At 42.0% G+C, this 26,686-nt stretch overlaps 3 protein-coding genes across 4 annotated transcripts; all 3 read left to right on the plus strand.

Annotated features, from left to right (window-relative positions):
• Window positions 1-3,828: 3,828 nt before the first annotated feature.
• On the plus strand, window positions 3,829-7,467 carry LOC108032965 (serine/threonine-protein phosphatase 2B catalytic subunit 2). Its single transcript, XM_044093449.2, has one exon. The coding sequence runs from the start codon at window positions 4,464-4,466 to the stop codon at window positions 6,216-6,218; it is 1,755 nt and encodes a 584-aa protein (XP_043949384.1). The 5' UTR covers window positions 3,829-4,463; the 3' UTR covers window positions 6,219-7,467.
• Window positions 7,468-9,925: 2,458 nt separating this feature from the next.
• On the plus strand, window positions 9,926-16,581 carry LOC108033157 (actin-related protein 2). 2 transcript variants are annotated; one of them, XM_017107385.3, is made up of 8 exons: window positions 9,926-10,094; window positions 10,389-10,586; window positions 11,549-11,659; window positions 12,468-12,482; window positions 13,450-13,665; window positions 14,015-14,224; window positions 14,280-14,708; window positions 15,323-16,581. In XM_017107385.3, the coding sequence occupies exons 2-8, from the start codon at window positions 10,539-10,541 to the stop codon at window positions 15,491-15,493; spliced, it is 1,200 nt and encodes a 399-aa protein (XP_016962874.1). In that variant the 5' UTR covers window positions 9,926-10,094; window positions 10,389-10,538; the 3' UTR covers window positions 15,494-16,581. The 2 variants fall into 2 exon arrangements, with proteins under 2 accessions (XP_016962874.1, XP_043949164.1); XM_044093229.2 differs by lacking the exon at window positions 12,468-12,482 and having other exon boundaries at window positions 9,927-10,094.
• Window positions 16,582-17,717: 1,136 nt separating this feature from the next.
• LOC108033024 (P3 protein) lies at window positions 17,718-20,438 on the plus strand. Its single transcript, XM_017107152.3, has 2 exons — window positions 17,718-18,746; window positions 19,778-20,438. The coding sequence occupies exons 1-2, from the start codon at window positions 17,727-17,729 to the stop codon at window positions 20,117-20,119; spliced, it is 1,362 nt and encodes a 453-aa protein (XP_016962641.1). The 5' UTR covers window positions 17,718-17,726; the 3' UTR covers window positions 20,120-20,438.
• The last annotated feature ends 6,248 nt before the right edge of the window (window positions 20,439-26,686 follow it).

Here is a 26,686-nt window from a genome sequence, read left to right on the forward strand (position 1 = left end):
GTCGTGCGTATAAGCCAAGTAAGAGAAAAAAAGAGAAGGAGATAAAGAGCGAGCGGCAGCTAGTCGAACAAGAGAAAAAAAGAGAAAAAAACAAGAAAAAGCATAAGGCGAAAGCATTAGGCAAAAGTGCAGCAGCAATCAGAAGGGCAGTTAAAAGTCGATGACAAATTCAAATTAAGTTGATAGGCACCCTTGAACACAGCCACTCACACACACACGCAGCATTGCTTTTTGCGAGCGAGAGGTATAGAAAGCATGCTTGGCGAGCAGTCGAAAAGCATGCTTGGCTTCGTTTTCTTGCCATTTTCCAATTTCCGCTTCTTCCTCGCGTGTTTTTTGCCTTTGCGCGGGTGCCCATGCGCAGCAGCAGCTACGTCATCATGCAGTTAATGGTTACAGATGATTTACATTTATATATATTTACATATATATATATATATAGTATATATATCCATATACAATATAAACCGATCTAAAGTTAAGCGTTTCACAGACACAACAATTTACAAGACGTTTATGCATTTCGATTCAATGAAAAACCAAGAATACGAATAATACAAATATTATAAACAACAATTACAACCAATAAAGGATTACAGCAAACAAGCTCTTACTATTATTTTTAAAGTAAATGAGACATTTTTAACAAATTACCGCAACCCATATACATATGTATAGCATATAACTGAATACTTTTCTCCTCCAACGTTCCCACAATACAAAAAAAAATGAAAAACCAAAGTAAAAACAAATTACAAATTAGCGCGCTCTTCTAAAAATAAAAAGCAAATGCGAAAACCAAAGTAACTTAAATTAATATACACCTACATATATGAAAAGAAACCGAAAAACCAAAATATATAACATATTACAAGTAAGCGAATAATATATAAAAAATACTTTTATACTATATACACGAAGCCTAAGAACTAAACAAAGCGAAACAGAATTATAATAACAACTCCCCCTCTCGCTCTACCCACTCCACTCACCTGCTGTCCTGCTCTACGCTCTCCTATCTCTCTCTCGCACTCAGAAACTCCCGACTTCGACCTTGACCCTTTCTGTCCTCACTCTCTATCTCTCTCTCTTTACGTATTTCTCTCTCTGTCTTTTCGGTGACCTAAGAAAACCCAGCATAAATGCGAAACCAAATGAAAAACAACACTTTTTAATGGTACATTTTCTACTACACCATATAAATATGAAATACCAGAGAAGAAGCGAATATAACGTAAAAACCCAAATACCCATTACAGCAGAAAACAATTTCAAAAACAAAAGGCATGGGCCTAGTTCTGAATTCAACTTTCGGCAAAATTTGGGGTTTTACATCTCTGGAGGTTTGAAACCATTTAAAGGCAGCCTAAAAGTATGCAATGGAAAGTATGTTTTGGTCCTTCGGTACTTAAACATGGGAGCTTTATTGTAGCATACATTTGGGCACTTTTATAGTGATTGAAACCCAAATAAATCAGAATGTCCCAAATTCCTACCGAAAGTTTTGTTCAGAAATATTTCCATTCTAAGTTTAATATCGAACAAAAATCGCATATTGAACTCTTGCGTTCTGAGTTTCTTTTTTCAACTTTCCGTTGGACTGCTAGTTTGTCCATTAGCTTGAACTACTATGTACAATCAAATACTTAAGTCGTTTTAAGTAAGCCCTTTTGTTAACCAATTGTTTTTTTTATAAACGTATATACACTTATTAAATTAAATTTAAAGAGAATAAATAAAGAAAATGGGAAGATTTCTTGTTTTTCGTTTTCACTCATCTCCATTGCAATGCAAATGAAAACCTTTTCATCATATGTATGTATGTATGTAATTATATACGTTACCTTAATTTTTTTGATACATGTATTTTTCAACATCTACTTCCTGCCCTCGAATGCTTTAAAACTTTACACGAAAAGGAAAACAATTTAATATATATTATAAACAAACAAAAAAGGACAAAGAAAACACAAAAAAAAAAACAAGAAAAACCAAATGATGAAAAACCAAAAAAGAATTAAAACTTTACCTTTTGGATAAATCAATTTAAATGCATATTTTATATATATTTAAACATTTATTTATATATAACATGTATGATAAATATAAGTTGGAGAAACTTTGTCAAAGCAAAAAGTTTATATACTTATATTGAAAAACAAATGGATGAAAGAAAGAAAACCAAAATGAACATAAATAATATTAAAAATGCAACATAACAAATTAACAACAAGAAAACATCACATCTAGATAAATCTCTTAAAAATTTTCAATTTTATTATTAAACCGAAACAAAAGTTAATGGATAAACAAATTTATAACTGCATTGCAAGGGCAGCTGGCTGGCAAAAATTACATAATAATTGCGCCGTTGTGACAACAAATTGTATGCAATCCAAGGAATAACAAATTAATTTACAAGATAAAGATAAAGGTAAAGATAGTGGAGAAGTAGACGACGAGAATAAATGGAGGCAGCAACAAAATGCAGACAACAAGTTTTAACCTTAAGTGAATGCAAAACAAACGGAAGAAATCCAAACAAAACCAAATGATTATCAATGTTATTAACATAATTAATATTAACAAAAGGAAAAAACAAGCAAAAACAAAAACAACAAAAAACAATACAAAAACATTAAAAAAATATACAAGTACCTATCCTGAGAATAAAATGCGCGCACATTTATTATTTCCTCTAAAAGTTCGTTTGAGTATCTGCAAGTCCGTCTCGCCGCCGGGGAATTTCAGAACGTAATCCCAGGGGCATTCTTCCAAGGGCTCGAAAAGCGGTGGACGTGGGAGTCTTCAGAGATTGCTCCAGGACTTGGATAGCATCGACAGGTTTGTATACGCTAAAATAAAGGCGTACAGCTAATACACCTGTTCTGAACAGTGGATCCCCATCATTTTAAGAGAAATTATTTTTTGACCAATTTTTTGCATCATGGTTTTTTGCAAAAAATCTCGAAACAACTTGTTAGGTTTGAATACCAATGGAAAGGAAATTAAACAACTAGTTCAACAAGGTATCACAAGGTATCAAGGTATCATCTGATATTAATTTTTACAATAGCAGCCAAAAAACAGAATTTTTAGAGCTAAAATGGGATTTATAATTTAGTCAAAATTACGAGACTCCGATTTTGGTAAAAATTACGTTTTTTCCGATTCTCAATCGTAGTTTAACCAAATAAAGATGTACAGTCAGCTTGCTTAATATGCTAACGAACCCCATCACTTAAAGGACAATTAATTTACAATAGCAGCCAAAAACGGAATTTTTAGAGCGAAAATGGGATTTATAATTTAGTCAAAATTACGAGACTCCGATTTACCAATTTTTTGTAAAAAAAAAAACTCAAAAGCTAAAATTTTAAGGTTCGAATGCCAATGGATTGTAAATTAACGCGGTAAGCCATTCCTCGATGTGACGTTTACTTTTTCAAAACAGTCAAAAAAAAGAAATTTTTAGAGCAAAAATGGGATTTACATTTTTGGCAAAATACGTGATTCAAATTTTGTCAAAAATACGTGATTCAGACAAAATGACAAAATGTCAAAACTACTATTTTTCTTGTCGGTTTTTTTAACAGTACTTTAGCCATATCCGCATCACTCTAAGGACATTTATTCTTGAACAATTTTTGCAATTTTCATAAGAGGTACATATTTATCGATAGTTAGCGAGGACTCAAACTCGAACCATGTACCTAAAAAAGAGAAAAGCCGCGGTAGCTTTACTGAAATAAGCTTAGCGACGGGAAACTTCTTAAGCAATCGATAGTAGGTGGGCGATGACTTGGAAACATCGATGACCGCGATGTGGGCATCGATGTTTCTCCACCTCTAATTAGAAAACGAGAAAAAAAACGTAGCGAAAGAGAGAAATTACGACGTCTGCAGGGCCGTAGCGAAAAAAGCAGCTAATACTGAGACAGAGTGACTATGATTGTTGTTAAGTGAAAGCAGCACCTTGGAAAACGGCCAGGCCAGCGCCAGAGGGAAAGCAGCGGAGGCAGCGTTCCAAAATCAAGCCAGCGGAAAGCGAATCAAAGCTGGAAGGCGATAAAGCGGCTCACCAGGCACAGGCACAGGCAAGGCACCACCACCATCACCACCAGCAGCAGCACCACCACCAGCAACACCAACAACAACAACGGCACCACAGCAGCAGCAGCCAGGGAAAGTGCGAGAGTGTGCGTGCGTGTGCGTGTGAGTGCAAGTGCGCGGCGAGGGAGTGTGAGTGAGCAAGAGTAAGTGTGTGGGCAGTGGAAACTGAACGGAACTGAGCCGAGAGAGAGCGAGAGAGGGCGCGAGCGGAGAGCCAGAGTGGAAGTGGGAGCGGGAGAGGAGCAGTCCGATTCCGAATCCCGGAATAGAAAACCAGAGGCAGGAGTAGGAGATCCGGAATAGGAGGGCGAAGAGGAGCAGCAGCAGCAGGAGCAGCAGCAGCCCCGACCATGTCTTCGAGCAACCAGAGCGGCAGCAGCGCTGGCCAGGCGGCAACAAGTGCCCGCACCGTCGGTGCCAACGCCAGCTCCAGTGCCGCCGAAGCCACAGATGCCAATAGTACCGCCTCGAACAACAACAACAACAACAATGGCAGCAGCACCGCTGCAGCGGGCGGCGGCGGCGCCACCTCGCAGAGCAACAACAGCGAAAACAGCAGCAGCAGTCCCACGGGCACAGCAGCGGGCCCGGGCAAGCTGCACGGCGGCCACACGGCGGTGAACACCAAGGAGCGGGTGGTGGACAGCGTCCCCTTCCCGCCCAGCCACAAGCTGACCCTGGCGGAGGTGTTCGACCAGCGTACCGGTAAGCCCAACCACGAGCTGCTCAAGCAGCACTTCATTTTGGAGGGCAGGATCGAGGAGGCGCCCGCCCTGAAGATCATCCAGGATGGGGCCGCCCTGCTGCGGCAGGAGAAGACGATGATCGACATCGAGGCGCCGGTGACGGTGTGCGGCGACATCCACGGCCAGTTCTACGACCTGATGAAGCTGTTCGAGGTGGGCGGCTCGCCGGCCAGCACCAAGTATCTGTTCCTGGGCGACTACGTCGATCGGGGCTACTTCAGCATCGAGTGCGTCCTGTATTTGTGGTCGCTGAAGATCACCTATCCGCAGACGCTGTTCCTGCTGCGCGGCAACCACGAGTGCCGGCATCTGACCGAGTACTTCACCTTCAAGCAGGAGTGCAAGATCAAGTACTCGGAGCGCGTGTACGACGCCTGCATGGACGCATTCGACTGCCTGCCGCTGGCGGCGCTCATGAACCAGCAGTTCCTGTGCGTCCACGGCGGCCTGTCGCCCGAGATCCACGAGCTGGAGGACATCCGGCGGCTCGACCGCTTCAAGGAGCCGCCCGCCTTCGGCCCCATGTGCGACCTGCTGTGGTCCGATCCGCTGGAGGACTTTGGCAACGAGAAGAACTCGGACTTCTACACGCACAACTCCGTGCGCGGCTGCTCGTACTTCTACAGCTACGCCGCCTGCTGCGACTTCCTGCAGAACAACAACCTGCTGTCGATCATCCGGGCGCACGAGGCGCAGGACGCCGGCTACCGCATGTACCGCAAGAGCCAGACCACCGGCTTCCCCTCGCTGATCACCATCTTCTCGGCGCCCAACTATCTCGACGTGTACAACAACAAGGCGGCGGTGCTGAAGTACGAGAACAACGTGATGAACATCCGGCAGTTCAACTGCTCGCCGCACCCGTACTGGCTGCCCAACTTCATGGACGTGTTCACCTGGTCGCTGCCCTTCGTGGGCGAGAAGGTCACCGAGATGCTGGTGAACGTGCTGAACATCTGCTCCGACGACGAGCTCATGACCGAGGAGAGCGAGGAGCCGCTCTCGGACGACGAGGCGGCGCTGCGCAAGGAGGTCATCCGCAACAAGATCCGTGCCATCGGCAAGATGGCGCGCGTCTTCTCCGTGCTGCGCGAGGAGTCCGAGTCGGTGCTGCAGCTGAAGGGCCTGACGCCCACGGGCGCCCTGCCCCTCGGCGCCCTATCCGGCGGCAAGCAGTCGCTCAAGAACGCCATGCAGGGCTTCTCGCCCAACCACAAGATTACCTCGTTCGCGGAGGCCAAGGGCCTGGATGCCGTCAACGAACGGATGCCGCCGCGGCGGGACCAGCCGCCCACGCCCAGCGAGGATCCGCACGCGCACAGTCAGCAGGGCGGCAACAATGGGGCTGGTCATGGGTAAGCTGGGCGCCCCCCCCCTGTGCAGCTGCCGAACAGGGATGCAGACGCGGCGCGGCGCGGAGGAGTCTGGCGAGGAGTGGCCTGGAGCAGGGGGCCGAGTGGAGCAGAGCGGAGCGGAGGCAAACACAAAGAACACCAACCGAACGGAACCTTAATTAAGCTTAATGTGTGGCAGAGCAACAACTTAATACTAAAACCAATTCTAATTCTAAGTAATTGTCATTAGCCCCCTGCATTTCGTTAGTGATCCCGATGCCGCGCCAGCTCCATGCCCATGTCCCTGTCCACGGCCCAGAGCCTCCGAACCGGCGGCACGGAGCAGAGAGATTTGTTTTTACGCGGGCGCGCGCACATTGGATATTAGAATTATGTGTGGCATACTTTGGCGCGCCAGCCACCCCAGGAAAATTCCCCTTCTCGATAGCAGAAAACCAACCGTAACCCATAACCTAGCCTAAGTTGTAATGTATAAAACTGAAATGGGAAAATTTTAAAATGAAAACTGAACAAAACCGAAGCGAAAGCGAAAGCGAACCCCAAAACACCCGCAAAAAGATAGAAGCCAGAATCACTACCCCAATTGAAGAGATAGGAGGGAAAATCCAGCGCTAATCTGTTCCAAACATTTAGCAGCGCCAAAAAGAAGCGTACATATATGTATACATATGATTATATAGAACTATTCGAAGTATAAAGCCGAGATGTAACCGAACGTGTAATGAAATTCGAAATGAGCAAAGGTCATTTTTGTAATAATCGTAATCCTTGAACTCTAGAAATGTAATCTTGCATAGAAACAAGCAGAAGCAGAAGCAGAAAACAAAAACGATTTCGAAACCATTTGCAATATGTGCCGCAATAGTCCATAAATGTTCCTTATACGAATTAAACATTGAAAGTGAAACCAGAGTTTATTTTTTTTTTAGTATTACAATATATATATATATGTATAATTGTTGCATAATCTAACATTCGATCTAATACGTTGCATTCTTGCGTGTACCGACTGTGTGTGTAACTATTGCGTTTTATCAGTTGCTTGTCGCAGATAGAAAGATAGTCGTTGTTCGAGGATCGAGTGATCGAGGCTAGCTAATTAATCAATTGATGCGTACGATCGATTGTGCCACAGCAAATGCATTTTGAGCACACTCGCACAGAGCGAGCGAGAGACGGAGGAGGGGTCGTTAACCATTAAATAGCAAATCAAATACTTAACTAATAAACTACTGTGTAAACTTGATAACGTATTAAGTACTTCTGCGTGTACATTGAACTAAAATATTGAATAGTTTAGCGAAGCGGTTTTTGTTGAAGGCCTAGACACCTACTCACAACTAATTTCCCCGACCTATAAAGCTATTCGCAATGAGATTAGGCGAACAGAAGAAAAAGCGATGTATTTAAGTAAGTATAAGGCTAGGGCATGGACACCCAGGAAACGGATGGGTCTCGGCGTTTCAGATCAATTCAATGATAATGATGGCAATCAAGTTCTCAGTTTCCGCCTCCACCCGTTCCCAAACCGATGGCACCAGCTTCGCCATCACACCATCACACCAATATCGAATACCGAATCAAAATGTGAGCACACACGCAAGAAATGCCTTCATCCAGATCACCCAGCCACGACCCAGAGTCCCAGAGTGTTACGCTGTACTTTGCTTCGACCCTTCGACCACCAACAGCTGCATTGAACTCTAATCGAAATATTTATACAGATACAAATATATATATATTATACGCCGAGTTGACACATTGGAAAGCAAATAGTTTTAGTGATCTATGCACGTATCGTAACAATACCAAGATTATTTAAATCGCAGCTAAGAGAAGGCCAGTCCAGGAGGGAAACTTAGCTTTTATAGGGAAGAGCAGAGGGCAGAGCAGGGCGGATAACAATTTACTCGACTTACTCGAATTAAGCACATATAAAAAGCCACCACAACTATATGATTATTGACGAGGCACACAGGAGAGGCACGTTTAAGTTTCCGCCATTCTGTTCGCCATATGGTTAGATTGTTGACGCTGTTATGCCGCAAACGCATGTTTAGTTAGTACCGGGCGGAGGGGAGTCCCCTCGAAGTAAATTGTATCGCAATAGTCAGCAGAACGAAGTGGAAGAACTGGTATTCTTCCAGCGAATTATGATTGTACGCACTCAGAAAACCAAGAGAAAGACCTTATTGTGTACTGTTTAGAAGCAAATGTTAAAGATTGAAGCCCCTTAGATGCGGAGAATTGTTTACTTTAAGCCTACAGCATCTAAGAAATAGTCAAATATCAAAATATACATATATCAGCAATTAGCTCTTGACAATGGCACTCCGCATTTGTTCTTAGGCTATCATTTTTTGAACACGCCAATTCTCCAAAGATTTATAAGGATTCCAAAACCCCTATCTGGTATATTGAATTGTATTTCTTAGGGCGATTTGTGTTCCGCGTGTATCAGAGCCATGGAAAAGTATTAAGCTAAGGAGTAATAGTAACTCTACACCATGTATAACTAACGATCCATGGGAAGGTACTTGCTGCATGAGGCACAGTACCAACCTCCCGGCACATAGCGAAATTAAATAAATTAACAGAAGGACGTGTGGGGGAGGAGTAGATTTTGATAATACATCAAGGCCATGCCAACATACTTACGGAAACTATTAAACAGCATTGGGACGTTCGAGAAAGGCATAACAGCCAGAGGGAAGCAGACACTGAATCAAAAGTGCGGGGTCGAGACGGCTGCATGGTACATACATATATGTGTAAGACATTTCGCCTCTTAAAGCAATTATAACGATAACAATGAGTAACGTTTATTATATTATTAAATTATACATACATATACATACTATATAAACGGAATAAAATAAATCAGCAGCAAACTTTCCATTTTATGGCGGTGGATTCCTTATTTCAATGCTTCCCAATGGGGTAGAAGGGTCTACATAGCACAGAGATTTTCCAATACCAAGGGGCACACAAAAAATGTCTTAAATTTGAATTGATTCGTAGGACATTGTAATAGAATGGCAAAAAACAATCTAATAACTGCATCCTTGTTTTTATTCATTTTAAAAAGTTATATATTTAAATGAAGATTCGGAGATTGAAAAATAGGTTGGTTTGCTTATTTTTAATTGAATAGGTATGACATCAAGTTCATCTTCATATAAGAATTCATTTTTTTATTTTATTTATTTAAAAAGTTTGGGTTTTTTATTGACTTTCAAAAAGTTAATAATTATTTTAAATTTTAAAATATTTACTACATGATAGAAACGGATTCCCCCCTTCAATATAAGCACTCGTGAAAAGGAAATTGGTTTTCCCCGCATCGTTTGATGGGAGTCCCCTAAAATACCGTTGGGGATAACAGTTTGAATTTTAAAGTGTGCCCGCAGATTTGACGACAAAACTGGTACATAAAAATTCAAAAATAGTTGTAACCAATTCTCTAAAAAATTCAACAAACAAAAACAAGCACTGCCAATTGTTAACAAATTTCATATGCTGATATAACAGAGATAAAATAGATAGCTACTATTTTAATTTTTTTTTACTATTTGGGTCTTAGTTTTCCGGGTAATGCCAAAACGCGTAAAAATCACCTAAGCTTGTAAAAAATACTGAAATGCTTTTTTCTGCACTTCCCTTCAGTATTTTCCACTTTCTGGCAGCACCGATATTATCGCGCAAACATCGCGTTTTGTTCCACCACTAGCCAGTAAAGAGCTACTTTTTGTACCGCCCAAAATAACTAAATTTTAAGTGTTTGCTGGTCGCCAAAGACAAGCCTTTTGGCCGTAACCAATTTGTAGTGCAAATTAACAACTAAATTCGCAGATAACAACAAGCGGAGCGGCTAAGAAACGTAAGAGAGAGCGGCGAAGAGAGGAAAACAAATGCTCCCGCCCGCGTGTTTGCAACTGTATGAGTTCGCGGCGGGTGTCCGTGTGTGTGTGTGAGTGTGTACGAATGGAAGTGGAAAGTGTGTGATTAACTGCAGTCGCTCTCCGGCGGACCAAAAGAAGAAAAAAAGAGGAGCCATTCAACAGTAGTGTTTAATGGACGGCTGAGCCAAGCCAGCAGGAAACGCGATCGCTCGACTCCCCCGCCACGCTCTCTGTATTTGTTGTTGTTGCTCTTTTTGTTTTGTTTTATCAAGGAGAGGCGCCGGAACCAACATAAAAAACCAACACCCACAAAGGCAACCAAGTCGCGTCATCAGCAGTGGAAGTGTGGAAGGCAGTAGCAGCGGCAGCGGCAGCAGAAGCAGCAGCAGTGGTTTTCCAGCTCCAGTTAGAGTCCTTAAAACATGGACAGCAAGGGTCGAAATGTCATCGTCTGTGATAACGGCACAGGGGTAAGATAACTGTGGCAGAGACCAACACCCCCGCACCACCCACTCGGGCGTACATGCACGCACCTGGACTGTGTGTGTGTGTGACACACATTTCCAGCAGAGCTAAGCCGCGTTGTTGTTGTTGCTGTTCTTGCGCTGCGCTTCTTTCTTTTCCAGCCCAGCGGGCGTTGACGTCGCGGTTAGTCAAGCAGTTGCGGCAGTTGCACTTACATACTATATACTATACGCCTGTGCCCCCAATCTTCCTCTTCTCGTTCTGCTTCTTCTTCCGCTTGGCCGCCGCGCTTGGCTTTAGTCACTGGAACAGCAGCGATCGCCGATTACTCAGCGGTTCGGTTCCAGCAGCGTTACTCAGTGTCACCCACACACATACACCAGCACACCTATTTGCACCCGAGAGCGGCACAACAACAACAGCACACGGCTATTTCACTTCCAACATTCAGTTCTTATCGGCAAGCCCGAGAATTTTTGTTTTGTGATTACGCCCGATTTCGATAAGAGTTCGATAAACCAAAGCAAAAACGATGCACTGAGAAAAATGAGAGGGACAAGCAGTAGGTTAGACAGATCCCAGAAATATCTGTCATTAGCTATTTTATTATTATTAGTGTGTAACAAATATGTAAAGTATATTTTTCAACACACTGATCTTTCTTTCTTAATAATTAATCTTTTTCAAGAACTTACAAAATGGGAATTGGGGAGATTTATGCCATTAAAATTTGTACAATTGTATAGTACTGTCGAGCATTAGGAAGGTTTTATTTTTTAATCCAAGTTAAGCTCTGAAAAAATGTTTAAGGACTGTTAAAATGGTTTTTAAATTCCATTTTGACATGGTGCGTTGTGTAACTGACTTCTGGCCCTAAAACAATGATTCTGTAATCCTAAAAACAAATGATTTTATTTCCCTATAAGCATGTTAACATATTATTTATTGTGCCCTCTTCACATTTCAGTTCGTCAAGTGCGGATATGCCGGCAGCAACTTCCCCACCTTCATTTTCCCCTCGATGGTGGGACGACCCATGATTCGGGCGGTGAACAAAATCGGCGACATCGAAGTGAAGGTATGATAATTCGTACTTGCCAATTGGACGCCCAATAATTAATCGACTACTACATGATGAGATAGTACAACCATACACTACACACATTGAATTGTGCACAGGCCATCGAACACATTACCATATATAATATCATTTTTCGATGTAACTTATCCATGACTAGTTAAACGGCAAGAAAACATTTAGCGCATAGAAGCTCACTATCCATTAAACCACCCACCATACTTTTCACCCCACCCCATCTGATTTTTGAGTCAAATTGCTCTATTCTTTCTGTTCTGTCTATTAGTGTGGCATATCTTCTTATTCTATATATATATAAATCATTTGTTTTCGATCTACCCCATTCACATTTCATTTCATTTTCCGTCTTGATTTCATCACGGGGAAATGTTTCCCAACATTGCATATTTGGCTTGAGTTGCATTGGTCCCGGTGTGTGGGTCTCTCCCATGATATACGCATACTATATGTACTATGGTAAGGGATTATAACGTTGGTCCGAGGATGTCTTGTTTCAACCCAGACTTAGATCGATGGATTTGGAGGCCGGACCACAGAGAAAATAAGCTTTTTCTTAGTGCATCACTGATATTCACACACTTATATTCTATATAGATCCTACCTAGCAGTTACTTTAGTTTAGACAGCAGAATCAACAACAAACTCATCCAAAAACACACCTTGAATAGCAACAAAAACCGATACAAAAAATGTATTTTAAAAATTGTAATCTTTCTGTTCTTTTTAATATTCTTATACATTTTTCTGTTCTTTTTTTCATATTTTTTTAAAAACGAATATTTTGCAGGATTTACATGTCGATGTAAGTCAAATTTGTATAGTTAAAAAACCAAAAACCAAACTACCACTAAGAAATCTAATCACCAAGCAACACAAAAATCGAATACCATTCGGCAAAGGTTAAATAATAAAAATTTGTATACGATTACACGAGACACGAAAATCAACACACGCTTGACAAAATTTTCGAAGTTTTCTTGAATAATTCTAGTTAAAGCTACGCACTTAGGATTAACTACCTAACTGTTCACATTTTTCACTAGTTGTTTGCCTTGAATATTCTCCCAACTATATTCCGGCCCTGCCCAACTATCTCGTTGCTTCCTTTTGGCCAATATCTGTAATTGTAATCCATAAACATAAAAAATCTCCTACATCTTATATCGGTTCAGTCTGAGGCGTGTTGAAAATAAAATCATATCGAATATAATCAATTTAACGACAAACTTACGTAATATAATTTTTGTTATTTAACTTGTATTCCTTTGTTTTTACCGAAAGCGTTTTTTTTTTTACCCAGCTTACCTCTTGTTTTGTGTACATATTTTAAGGCTACCCCGTTCAGTTGTTTGTTGTTTTAATTGTTAATTAGCTTGTTCTAAAAACTGATAATTTATCGACTGCATGATGTCCTTGTTTTGCTTAAGCCTAGTTTGTTGCCCAGTTTGTTTTGCACGTCTGTGTGTTGGTCCGAGTTTACTTGTAGTACCAGGAGCTCTGGAGAAAGGCTTTCCCCGGAGTTGCTCGCTTATTGTTGCTGTTGATCGTTGAGCCTAGTCTAGTTAGTCCCGTAGAGTGATCGCTGTTATTGTGCCTACCCCCTGTGAATGTCCACACCCTCGACTAACGCTTACCATCCCAACCACTAAGCAAAAGCCCGCCCTATCCAAACCCCACCAAATCCAATCCAAGTGAAATGAAACCCCTTGGTGATGCATTGACCAAGCCACGGACACTAACGCTGCGTCCATTGACGAACGAATTTACAGGATCTGATGGTCGGCGACGAGGCGTCACAGCTGCGATCCCTGCTGGAGGTCTCCTATCCCATGGAGAACGGCGTGGTGCGCAACTGGGACGACATGTGCCACGTGTGGGACTACACGTTCGGGCCCAAAAAGATGGACATAGATCCTACGAACACAAAGATCCTGCTGACAGAGCCGCCCATGAATCCCACAAAAAACCGTGAGAAGATGATCGAGGTAAGAATTATAAGTTTTACTTAAAACTTTAAAATAACCTTACTGATTTTATCAGTATGTTAGCTTTAAAAGGTTATTTAAGGTGTCTAAAAGAATATATGAATATGTTTTAATCCCAGAAGTACAATGAATTCTGTCAGAAGGATGATTATTGCTAAAAATGTTATTTAGGGTATCTAAAAGTATGCAACAAATATATTTAAAAGGAAATGCGACTTATTTGTTGCATACTTTTACACACTTATACACAAATGTAAATTAATATAAAACTCCTAGTGATTGGGATTGAGAAACCTTCTAATCTTTTTAAACATGACTTATTCATGCTTTCTGATGTTTTTTTTCGCAGGTGATGTTCGAGAAATACGGCTTCGATTCCACATACATTGCCATCCAGGCTGTGCTGACGCTATATGCCCAGGGTCTGATCTCGGGCGTTGTGATCGATTCGGGCGATGGCGTAACGCACATATGTCCCGTCTACGAGGAGTTTGCCTTGCCCCATCTGACGCGGCGATTAGACATTGCCGGGCGCGACATTACTCGTTATTTGATTAAGGTTTGATCCCACGCACTTCATGCAAACTGTGACTTACCTGGATTTTCTTAAACAGTTACTGTTACTACGTGGCTACGCTTTCAATCATTCCGCTGACTTCGAAACGGTGCGCATCATGAAGGAGAAGCTCTGCTACATCGGCTACGACATCGAGATGGAGCAGCGATTGGCCCTGGAGACGACGGTGCTGGTGGAGTCCTACACGCTACCCGACGGCCGGGTAATCAAGGTCGGCGGAGAGCGATTCGAGGCGCCAGAGGCTCTGTTCCAGCCGCATCTGATCAACGTCGAGGGCCCGGGCATTGCGGAACTGGCCTTCAACACCATCCAGGCGGCAGACATCGATATCCGGCCCGAGCTCTACAAGCACATAGTTCTGTCCGGCGGTTCCACCATGTACCCGGGTCTGCCCAGTCGGTTGGAGCGGGAGATCAAACAGCTGTACCTGGAGCGGGTACTCAAGAACGATACGGAAAAGCTGGCGGTAAGTCGACTAAATTTGATATTTCATTATTTTGAGAAAACAAAATAAGTAGAATGAACAAAAATGTAATATTTTAATCAATGAATCGGGTCGAGTCCTATTTAAGTTCTGGTTCCGGTACCGGTTTTGCACCCTTACGACTGTTTCCTTAAATGATTCCATTTCTATTCCGATTCTGGAACCGGTACTTACCGGTTTAAATCTGAAATTGAAATTTGTGTATCGACAGCTAATCGAGAATATAAATTATTTTAAAGGCTTTAGCAATGCTTTAAAAATTACTTTAAAAAATATAATAATATTTCCATCTAAGCGGACATAAAAACATAAATAAACCAAGTACTAATCAACTTTTTTGAAAGTGATACATTTCAATTTTGTTTTTAGTCTCATTTAATTTAAAAAATTCATTTTTAAAATATGTGGTTATCCAAGCACCCATTAAAAAAAATAGTTACCAAAAGCGAACCGGTTCGAACGAGTCGGTATAAGCTTGGTGCTGGAACCGGTTCTGGTTTTCGATATTGAATCGGTTTATTCCGGTTCTCTCAATTTGTAGTCTTTTCTTTACCGTGTGTGTGTAATTTTAGTACAACTTTTACTATATTTTACAGAAATTCAAAATACGCATTGAGGATCCACCGCGACGCAAGGACATGGTCTTCATCGGCGGCGCTGTGCTGGCGGAGGTGACGAAGGACCGCGACGGCTTCTGGATGTCTAAGCAGGAGTACCAGGAGCAGGGTCTCAAAGTGCTGCAAAAGCTGCAAAAGATCAGTCACTAGAGGCGACGACGAATTGTATAAAGTTCTTTTGGCTAGTTTGTATAAGTTGAAAATTTTCAGTTTAGCGTGATGTATCTGTCTATATGTGTGTTTTTTTTTGTTTGTTGTGTGCCTGCGCCAAGTGGGCGTGTCTGTTGATCAGCATTTGGTCCACCTTGGTCCTGAGACCACCAAAAAGACATCGCAGACATGCCGCCACTTGTTCGATCCCCGTACAATGAATTGTAATATTTCTTTCGCCGCGAGCCGAGCGGCCAAAAAAGTGTAACCCGATAGTCAGCCTAAATTGTGTAACCCTGCAGTAGTAAGTTCAATTGATTATAATTACGCCTAAAGTCCAACGCCCTTTTGCTTTGATTAATAATATACATACATATATATATATATATAAATTCCCTGCACCCCAAGGTGCATCGATATTTTTGTAAACGCAAATGTTTCATTTCGAGCGAGTATTTCACATTAAGTATTACCTAGGCCAAGTCTGCTAGTGGCAGCGATTATAAATCGTGTGTGTTTGAGGCGGAGAAAGTGACAGAGACAGAGACAGAGGCAGAGACAGAGAAAGAGATGCATAGGCACAGCACAGAAGGAGAAGGCGAGAGTTGGAGCCATCCTCCAGCCCTCGTTGACTAGGAAACCCCGATTCGACCCGAGATCCGAACTAAATCTAGGCATTTCTGGGTTACCTCCAACTAGACAACCAGGATAAACCAAGTCAGTCACAAGAATTTGCATTTATGTTGCCCAATAATCGATAATATAACCTGGTGACTACCAGCCGAAGTGTTTAATTTGACCTAATTTCCCAACCTGCCTTTTCTAGTTAGTTGCAATTTGATGATTGTTGGGGCAAGCGGACGCCACCCATGCGAAACTATCGGCGTATATATTGGGCATATATCTATATGATCAGTATATATAACAAGTGTGAAATGCCAATTATATAAGTAAATGCAATAAACATAATTACGTATGTATGATGTATACTGTGTACTGTAGTCTAAAGCTAAATCGTATTTGACTTGGTTTTTTTTACCAACTAAAAACAAAACAAGAATCACAATAAAAACGAAAAACAAATCCAATCTACGCTGTTTTATGGCCGGGAGGCTTCCAACTTTCCCCTGGTAAATAAAGCAATTCATAGCACCCCCTTTAAAATGGTCTTCTAACAATGGCAATGGTCTCATTGGCCTGCTTTGCGGCCCTAATCAGTAGCGCAGTGCTCGATACCAATTGCTTGGAGCCCGTCAAAACAAAGTGCAATAAATGCAACACCAGGGGAAAACAACAAACAAAGAAAGTCCAGAATAAGAAGTGGTAGAGGGCTCTTGATGAGGCAGGGAGCGGATCTACGGGTTTGGAGGTTCTTGAGAAACGTTCTACTACTGTATTGTATTGTATAATTTCTTAAGTTTAGTTCTCATTTTTTGAAGAATATTGTGAAATATTGTATACTTTATAGTGTATTTTAAGTACTTTTAAGTTTTTGTTGGTTTTCTTATATTTATTTTTTTAAATTTAAGAGGTTTTCAAAAACCACTCCCTCATAATCCAGTCCTAAGACATTTCATTTTCTTTTTACCTATGCTTTGGTGTAATTTTATAGGGTTTACCCTTACCTATTTTATAGTGTTTAAAGTGTTTTCTTTTTTTATATTTATATTCTTGGGTTTAAGTAATGTCAAGGATCCAGATCTACATTAAAAAACACTCTATAATGGAGTATAGTATTAAGTTCTTTCTTATATTTCTTATTATAAAACTAACTTTTGCTATTTTATGAAGCGTACGTGTAAAAATTAAATTTTTTCACATTTTATTATATATTCTGTATACCATATTTTACCTGAATAGCATTTTAAAAATCGTTTATTAGGTGTGTTTATTAACGAAATGCGTTTTGTACTCTACTGATTCGGTTTTCATATTCTATTACTTCTATCTATATTTTCTCATAGATACGTTATATTTATGCACTTATCATAACCCATATTGATAGGCTCCAACCAAGCTATATATAGACCGAATCAGAACTATATTTTAAGACCTTTACATTACAAACCTTCCTGATTTACGGCCCGCTACTACGCAGACTGATTGACTTGCCTCCGGTTCGCACCTGTGGACTGCGCTGATAAGGCCAATCCGGTCCAGATAAGGTCTCTTTGTGATCGGCTCACCTCTCCAAAGCGTCGGAGTGCCCAACCAGTTGATAGAACGACGCAGCATGGGCTATACGAAGAACCACGGACTGCGGATCCTACTTTCGATCTTGGTCCTCCTCCCGGGACAGGGAGTGAGATCGGAATATGGCGACCTGGCTGGCGATTGGCAGGTGGACTACGGTCAGCAGGAGTTGAAACTCCTGGAGGACGAGAGCCAGCAGGTGGAATTGCACATATACAATGTGATACCGAAGGATGCGTCGCTGGACTACTACTTCGAGGTGTACTCAAAGGATGATCAGCGTGCCTCGTCCATGGTTAGAATACCGAAGGAGGACTTCGATCTGCTGGGCAGCTGGCGAGGATTGATCGATGTCACGGGTGTGCGATTCGGTTACAGTTCGCTGGAGGTGGAGCTGAAGGCGGGCGCAGTGACGGAGTCTTATGCCCATCCGCTGCGAATTGCTGTCCTCAGATCGCGGGTGGTGGACGAGCGGGTGACCACCTATGTGTCTGCCGCCCTGGCCCTGCTGATGTTCCTCAATCTGGGCACCGTGCTGGACATGCATCGCCTGGCGGGGATCATCTGCCGGCCCGTTGGACCCGTTGTGGGTGTGGTCAGTCGCTTTGTGCTTATGCCCGCCCTGGGTTTCGGATTGGGGCGTGCCCTCTGGCCCGGCGCCTGGCCCATTCAGTTGGCCCTCTTCTACACGGCCCTGGCTCCCAGTGGCGGACTGGCCAACGTGTGCGCCGTGTTCCTCAAGGGGAACATCAATCTCTCCGTGGCCACCACCACGATCAACTGCCTGCTGGCCCTGGCCTTTTTGCCGCTCTGGATCCTGGTGCTAGGCAGGCTGCTCTACGAGGACGACGAGCTTGCCGTGCCCTTTGGCCAGCTATCGGGCGGAGCAGCCGCCCTGGTGGCCTGCCTGGCCATTGGCATCCTGCTGCGCCTCTGCGTTCCGAGGACCACGCGGTTCATCTTCCGCTTCCTGAAGCCATTGTCCGTGGTCCTCAGCTTGAGTCTGGTGGGGTTAACAGTGGGCCTCAACTGGTTCGTCTTCATGGAGTTCACTTGGCAGGTGAGTGCAGTTCTACTCCCAACCAAATTCAATGAAAACTATTTGGGAAAAAAACGTTTTCCAATGCTTAAACCATTTCTTTTATTTATTTTTTTTTTATTATAAAATAACTACTAATGACTATAAAACAGAAAAAGATCAAAAAAGAATTTAAGAACTCACGTTTTCTCACTTTTCAAATTTTATTTTCTATTTTTTTTTTGTTATTTTAAAATAAAAACTAAAGACCATAAGTATGGACAAATAATGCCAAAAATGCTTGATAAATTGAATTTCTTACTCATGTAAACTATAGAGACTCCACAAAGATCATTAAAAATATGGGTTTAAAATTATTTTTAAATTTTAATGAAAATAATATAGATCACATTTTATGAAGCATTAATAATATACAGTCATAGTATACAGTAAAGCCAAAAATGTAGTTTTTTAAAGGAAATCAATATTAACAAGGAAGAACGCTATAGTCGAGTGCGTCGACTATCAGATACCCGTTACTCAGCTTAAGGGAGCGAATGGGAAATGGAGATATATAGCCAGCAAAATGATATTTTAGGGAGCCACCTTAGCGTTCATACGGACAGACGGACATGGCTAGATCGACTCGGCTAGTGATCCTGATCAAGAATATATATAGGTACTTTATGGGGTCGGAAACGCTTCCTTCTACCTGTTACATACTCTCCGATGAATCTAGTATACCCTTTTACTCTACGAGTAACGGGTATAAAAACGGTGTAATATAATTAATTAGCTTAAAATGCTTAAAGGTTGGTTCTTCCCAAGCCCAATCTTTATTGTCTCCTTTTCTTACTTTGTTAAACAGAACATAATCTCTACTTGGATGATATGTGATTATATATATTTAAAGTTAAGATGATTTTTAAGATTTCACACGTGACAACCTTTGTGATCAAATAAAAAAGGCTTTTATCCACCCGCTAAAAATGTGTAATCCTCTATTGGCCCGCGACTAATCTAGAGAGTTTACCCCATTACATTTTCCACCTTTGAATCTTTGCTTCCCCCAGGTTCTGGTGGCTGCCGTGTGCCTGCCCCTCGCCGGCTACCTGGCCACCTACCTGCTCGCCAAGCTCCTCTGCCGGTCGGCCACCGACGCCCTGACCCTGTCCATCGAGGCCAGTGTGCTGAACATGACCATGCCCATTGTGCTGCTGCAGTCCAGCCAGTTGGAGCAGCCGCAGCTGGACCTCGTCCTGGTGGTGCCCATTGCATCCTCGCTGCTGTCCCTGGTCCTGGTGATCCTCTTCTACGGGTTCCGGCGCTGTCTTGGCTGGAACAAGCGGCAGGATGCCGATGGGTTTGACCACAAGGAGTTGATAGCGGAGCACGAAGAGCACGAGAGTGCTTGAATCGATCCTTAGTTTTAGGTGTTCTTGTTAGATAACGAGCTGAACTTTTGCAAGGACTATGCACTAAGTAATAAGATGGATTTCTCGATTTTCTGTAACTTCAGAATAACCTTTTTTACTATACAACATTTAAAAAGTGTTGTTTTAGTCTCAATTCTATGAAGGTTTATATATTTTGAAATTGTAAATAAGTGAATAAGTAAATAAGTAATTGTTATTAAGTGGTAGTTACCTGTTAAGTATAAAAATAAATTTATTTTAAGTTAAATGCAAGAATATTATTTGATTATCTTACAGGAATAAACTCCATTGTCAATTATCTTTTTTTTGAGTGCGCTTTTAAATAGTATATGATTGTCTTATAGGAATCTCTATCATTGCAAATGAAACCTCTTTTAAAAGCGCGCCAACGTAATCTTGCACTTTGCGCTGATTGGCATCACTGTAGCCGCGTACTTGGCAGCACTGCCTTCCGCTAGGCGCGCGGAAATCAAATGCGCTCGCCTTCAATGCACTTTCGATGCACGTCGTGTGCTCGCATGCAAATTTGGTTGTGGGCCAGCGCAAGGCAATAAAATAAAATTGTGTGTCAACGTCGCCGCTGGCCACTGCGTATGTACGAGGAATTTGGAGCATTGGCCGCTGGACAAACAGCTCGGCAATTGGGTAGCCAGGAACCCGGGCGCATGATGTCATCAGTTGGTTCGCCGCGATGCAGGGCCGCCAATTACGACACACGAACAGGGCACACAGTATATGTACTGTATGTATAGTGCCTAAATATATACCCATACAAACTCGTGTGTACACGTGTTTGTGCAGGGAAGAAGATATAAAAATAAGTGCTACCTTTGCCTGCACACGTGTGCGCTGGTGTGGGTGTGCGTGGTCAACCAACGGTTCACGCGCGGAACGCATTACCCAGCCCCGGAGCACACCTCCCCAGCCACCCAGCCACCCACCCACCGATCCCGCCCGAACCGCCGACCCAACGACCCAGCGACCTCGTTAGCCAGCCCTGACAATGTCTTTTTGGTTATAAATACATTTTTCAAACGGCGGTAAATGACATAACGCGAAGCATACCTTAACAGGAAGCCAACTATCCCTACCTGCGGTGAGATATTGCAGTGTACTTCGTTAGCGAGCCATCTTCCCTGTTGATAACAACATAAACAGAGTGGTTCCTCTGTGGATCCTGGATGATTTGACTTGGGATTAGTTATCCTTTAATACCTATTGATGTTACTGCTAATCGAAAAGGGTTCTGTTTTAGTGTTCTTAAGCCTTTTGACTATTGCATAGCTTCATTTGATGTGCGCCGCCTTTGATTACAGCCCAAAAACACCTACCGCCACACACACAGTGTACGTACACCCTTCCTACAGCTCCTTCACTCGAATGCCTCTCTCTGGAGGCCCATTGAAGCGTGCAGCTTTTTTCGGCCACACTCAGCAGTGATTCAGTTACCTTCCAGATTTTATTAGCCCCGTTTAGGATCCCAATAGCCATCCCTATCCCTGCAGGGATTGCCTATCCCTAGCCATAGCCATGCCACTCCATCCCGTGCAGCATATTATGCGATTCCATTGACCGCCTTGGCCTGCTGCTGCGCATTGCAGTTAACCCCAAAAAGGAACAATGCAGCAGGCACACTTAAAGTATTACTATTTCTGGGGTTAAATGGTGGGGATTTATGGCTTGAAGATTCTTGAATATAGAAAAAAGAAATACCCATATGCTCCTGCTCAAGAAACGGATAAACAATAGGGATATTTATGTTTATATATTCGTTTTATTTCCTTTATTAATTTTTACTGCCTTTCTTTGCTGATTATTTTGGTTTTTAATTTAGTATTAGAGGAACAATTTGTTGGTAAAAAAAACTCTTCTAAATTGGAAAAATAATTTTTTTATAATAATTTTTATTAAATCTCAGTTTTGTACAGTTTTTGTTGCCAGTGCAGCCATAGTGCTCCATTTTTGGTCCGTGCCAAGACAACTTTGAAAAGGAGTTGCAGCACTTTTTCGATGAGGCAATTTCATTCTCAGCTGGGCTCTTGCCCCAATGCCAGTGCAACTGCACTCGAGCAGAGAGAAGGGCGGCGAAAGGGGGCGGTGAAAGTGGGAAAATGCTAAAATGGCAAGGGGGTGGGGCGGCAATGGCGGCAGGCGTTGGCAGGGGCCACAAGTCAAAGCAAAGCATTTGGTTTCGTTTCGTTTCGTGACATTTGGATGATTTCTGCCTATTTCCTGGCCAAAACAGCCCCTGCCCCTGCCCCTGCCCCTGCCCTCTTAGCCAACCCCCCCGCCCGTCTTAACCCTCTGGCCGACTTTAATCGCGTGCTTGGCGCACATTTTAACGCTCGTCGTTTTCAGTTGACGGTTGCCACAGCAACACAACACGAGCCGCACTGCAAATGCAGTGCAAAAGAGCAGCGGGCGAGTTTCAGGGGGCGGTGGGTCGGTGGGTGGCGCCTGGCAGGAGGCGGTGGGTGGCGCCGACATCCAGCCCATTTGCAACCGAGGAAGGTGCGTTGGCAAATCGCTGCTTCTCGCTGCCCTTCATTTCCTGTCTCCATTTCAAGGCGCAGAAAAAAGCACACAGAAACGGGAGGAAAATCTGCCAGGAAATTCACTTGCACGCCAGTCGCGTGGATACGAGGGGCAGCCGGAGGAAAAACAAAAAGCAAAATACAACCGAAAAAATTGTCAACTAAAAACAGGCAGCAAAAAACTCAGGTCAATTATCCCCAGCACGTGTACTTGAATATTATGCGTAATTACGGCGCTGGAGATGGCGATGGCATAATTAGCCCTGTAACTGGCGTATTCGCTTATTACGGGCTCATTCCTCAACGTGCCGACGCCATTGGGCAGCATAAGTGCCAGGGAAACAAAGCTCTCAATACCCCTTATTAACAAGTAATTCCAGAACTGATCCACTACGGAGGAGGGCCAGCTTAGGCATGGATCCGTGCTATGGAACCTATAGTCGTTGTGTTAAATGGCTGCCTAGTTTTAAAATGAAGTTAAAAAATGTCTCCTTATTTTAACTAGCTGCCTGGATTTACGTTTAAAAGGCATCGCTTCACTTTTTTTTATTTAAAACTTTTTAGATTTTATTGGGCTGTGACCTTTTTTATGTATCTTAAAGATACTATCTTTTATTTTAACCCCTGCTTAGTTTTTGATACATTTTTTAATAAACATTTTAAATTCTTACCTAAAGACAAATCTAATCTAAAGTTATGGCGTTTATAACATTTTATTAGCAATTAACTTAAAAATTAAAAAGTTTATATGAACAGAAGTATAGATATAAGGTAGAAAACAACCAGGTTACATAATATCACCTTCTCAGAGCCTAAGTAAATTCGATTACAAAATCAACAAAACGTTTTTTAAGTTAAAATATATTTTTAAAAATTTAAAAAGCTTTAAAAATAAATATAAGCAATCCCAGAAAATCGTTTCATTTAATTTTTCTGAGTAATACAGGGTATGAGTGTCACAGAATGTCGGGAAAGGCAGGACGCTAACCATGCGCGTCTCGTTAGCCAAAATTAATGCAAATTCGCTTGTCCCCGCCTTTGTCCTTCGCTTGCCCCTCAGTCCTTCCTAGTCCTGACCTCCGACCCCTCCCCACAGCCCACCTGGCCCCCTCCCACCTGCCAACACCCACTGGCAAGTGCAAAGGAAACGCACAGTTGAATAATGTAGGGTTATGCTAATGTGCAGGACTTGGCGGGTGTCCCGGGCACAGGTACCTACGCACAGGTGTACATTACACATTCGCTGCATTTGCTTTGGCATTTATGGGGGTCACCTGTCCGCCTGTCCAACCCAGCGCCACGCCCCCACCCTCCTCCCCAGCTCCAGCCCCATCGTCGTGGCAATGGAAAGTGCAAGTGGAAAGCGTTTGCCATAACCGAGAGCGATTAAATTAAATATTCAATTTCCTTTGCCCAGCCGGAAATATTTGAGATCGGGCAGCAGGGAAGACCGGAAAAACACCGCCAGTTGTCCAGCCCTATCAGATATCACAGAAATCGGGGTGATAGTATACGAAATTGCAATTTAAAAGCCATTGGCTCAAGCAATTTAATATATTTTACACACAAATTACATTTATAGGGATTAAAAGAAAGTTTTATTCAAAAATGCTAAAAAATGAACTTAACGTATGTTTTTGGTATACATAAGAAATTATTTTCTTTAAAAAAGTTCTGTCAAGGTGCTTTAATGGACATTTTTAATTTAAGCGCAGGTTCATTCACATATGTACATATATCAGGGTCAGTGCTGCCAATGTATGTCTTTTCCAGTAGAAAAAAGTCAAGTAAACCATGGCTAGAAATCTAATGTTTAAAAAAATATAGAAAAAAGAAATATATAATATATAATATAAAAAAAATATATATATATAAAATATATAATATAAAGAAAAGAAATTAAGCTTGAACGGGTTTTATATCTATATACCAAACAAATTCCATTCAAAAAATCCACTTAAAAATGAGTTGAAATATATTATTAAATTGGGTATTCGTAAATTTGAATGTTAAAAAATACATATTTTTATCTGATCTATTGGAGAATCTGCTTTTTGAAATTAAGCGCACTTGGCAGCACTGTTTTACTCACCTTGGTACATATGTCTGCCCCGTGTATATCAGTGTGTAAACAAAGGTATAGGAAATTTAGTTGCACTTGACAAGATGATGGACGACAGATACCGCTGCACTGCCACTCCCACTTTCACTCCGCCCACCATCCGTTCGACGTTACATACAGCATGGTATTGAGGTTCCTGTGGGAGCCTGTGGTACGGAACAGCGTGGCGAGGCATGGTATGGGGGTCTCGTGGCGTTGATAGCTGAGTAGGAGTTGGGTAGGGAAACGTAAACGTTGCCGCTGTCAAAATGTCGTCATTGTTCATTCATGAAATGTGCGCCTTTTTACATTTTACCCAACATCAGCAGTAGGAACAGAAACAGCAGGAGCTACGGTGATAGCAGCAACGACACTGAGAGAAATAGCCAGGATTTTGCGATGTATTTTGATTTTTTATTTTTAGGGTTTTTAACCAACAGTTGATCAAGATAAATATTAAATTAGGATATTTAAAAATAAAAATATTTTTTTCTGAAAATTGGTCAAACTTTGCTTTCAAATTTTTTAAGTTTTTAAAGATAGACTAGTCAAAACATTAAATGGCTATAATTGTTTAAGAAAACTAACAAATTTATCCAATTTTCTTCAGTCTTACAGATTATATATTAATATAACCCTGAAATAGAAAATAGAAAAAGGAGATTACATAAATTAACCCCCCAAAAAGGTTGTTTCATTTTCAGTTTTTGGGTGTAGTTTTTTTTTCGAGTGCAGCAACAACCGCAATGGCCGCAAAATGAAATGGGGAAAAAAGGCGAAGGAGGGGGAATCCGAGCAGTGGAGTGAGAAAGCGGGAAGGCGAGAAAGAGAGAGGGCGAAGAGAAAGCGGGGAAAGCAGTGTGCTTGGGTGTGTGTGTGTGCGAGGACATGCGAATGTGTGGCACACACACACGCACACTGCGCCACACTCGCTGACATCATCCGCAACCACTCATGGGGCGAAATAACGGAGAAAGGGGCAAGGCGAGGGGCGAAGAAAGTGGCAAGGAGCAAGGAGCGTGGAGCGCGGAGCACGGGGAAAGGAGAAAGGGGGCTAATAATATCTTGTGGGCGGGGCTGTGCGCTGTTGTTGGCGTAAATATTGTCATTTGTTGCGACATTGAAGTTATTGTTTGTCCGTTTGACGCTGTTCAAATTCCCCCAACGACACACACACAGTGCACACTTTCCCCCACACACACTCGCGTGCACACAGGAGTCCTTAAAGGACATTTGAATGTTTGCCTGCAATTAGGTAGATCAACTGGCAGGGGGCGAATACCGATCGCCGCCACCTGGGGCCCATTACCACTTCCGGCTAATTGGGGGGCGAAAAGCGAAGTGGGTGATGGGATAAGGGAAATGCCACGGCGGGCTTTCACACAAAGAAAACAATTAAGTATTTGCGGCATTTAGCCCATCTTGCCGCAATTGCCGGTCGGCAAACATGTCTGAACGCGAAAATGGGCGGTGTTTAATCCAGAGGAATTTAAGTAAGTCGTATGGCTAGTGAAAAATGGAATCATTATATTTAAATGGTGGATGTAGGTATGTATTTTAATATGAAAAACAGTTTTGAAATGTTAAATATGTATTTGAAAATAATAGGGGTAAAAAATTGATTTAAAATATGTAATGTATTTTTGAAAAATAACGAGACAATAAAAACAGATTTAGAATATTTATATATGTATGCATTTATGAAAATAATAAGAGTATAAAACCGAATTTAAATATAAAATATGTATTAAAAAAAAAGAGTTCAAGAATTGCATTTTTAAAGATCACAACAAATACATTAAGTTTATTATGTATAAGTTTGTCTTATACTTAATTAGTTAACAAATTTAACTTGCATACAATACTTTGTCTTAATGTAGCTTACTTTAAATTATACAAAATGTTGTATTG

Source organism: Drosophila biarmipes, chromosome X (assembly GCF_025231255.1).
Source record: "Drosophila biarmipes strain raj3 chromosome X, RU_DBia_V1.1, whole genome shotgun sequence".
NCBI lineage: Eukaryota > Metazoa > Arthropoda > Insecta > Diptera > Drosophilidae > Drosophila > Drosophila biarmipes.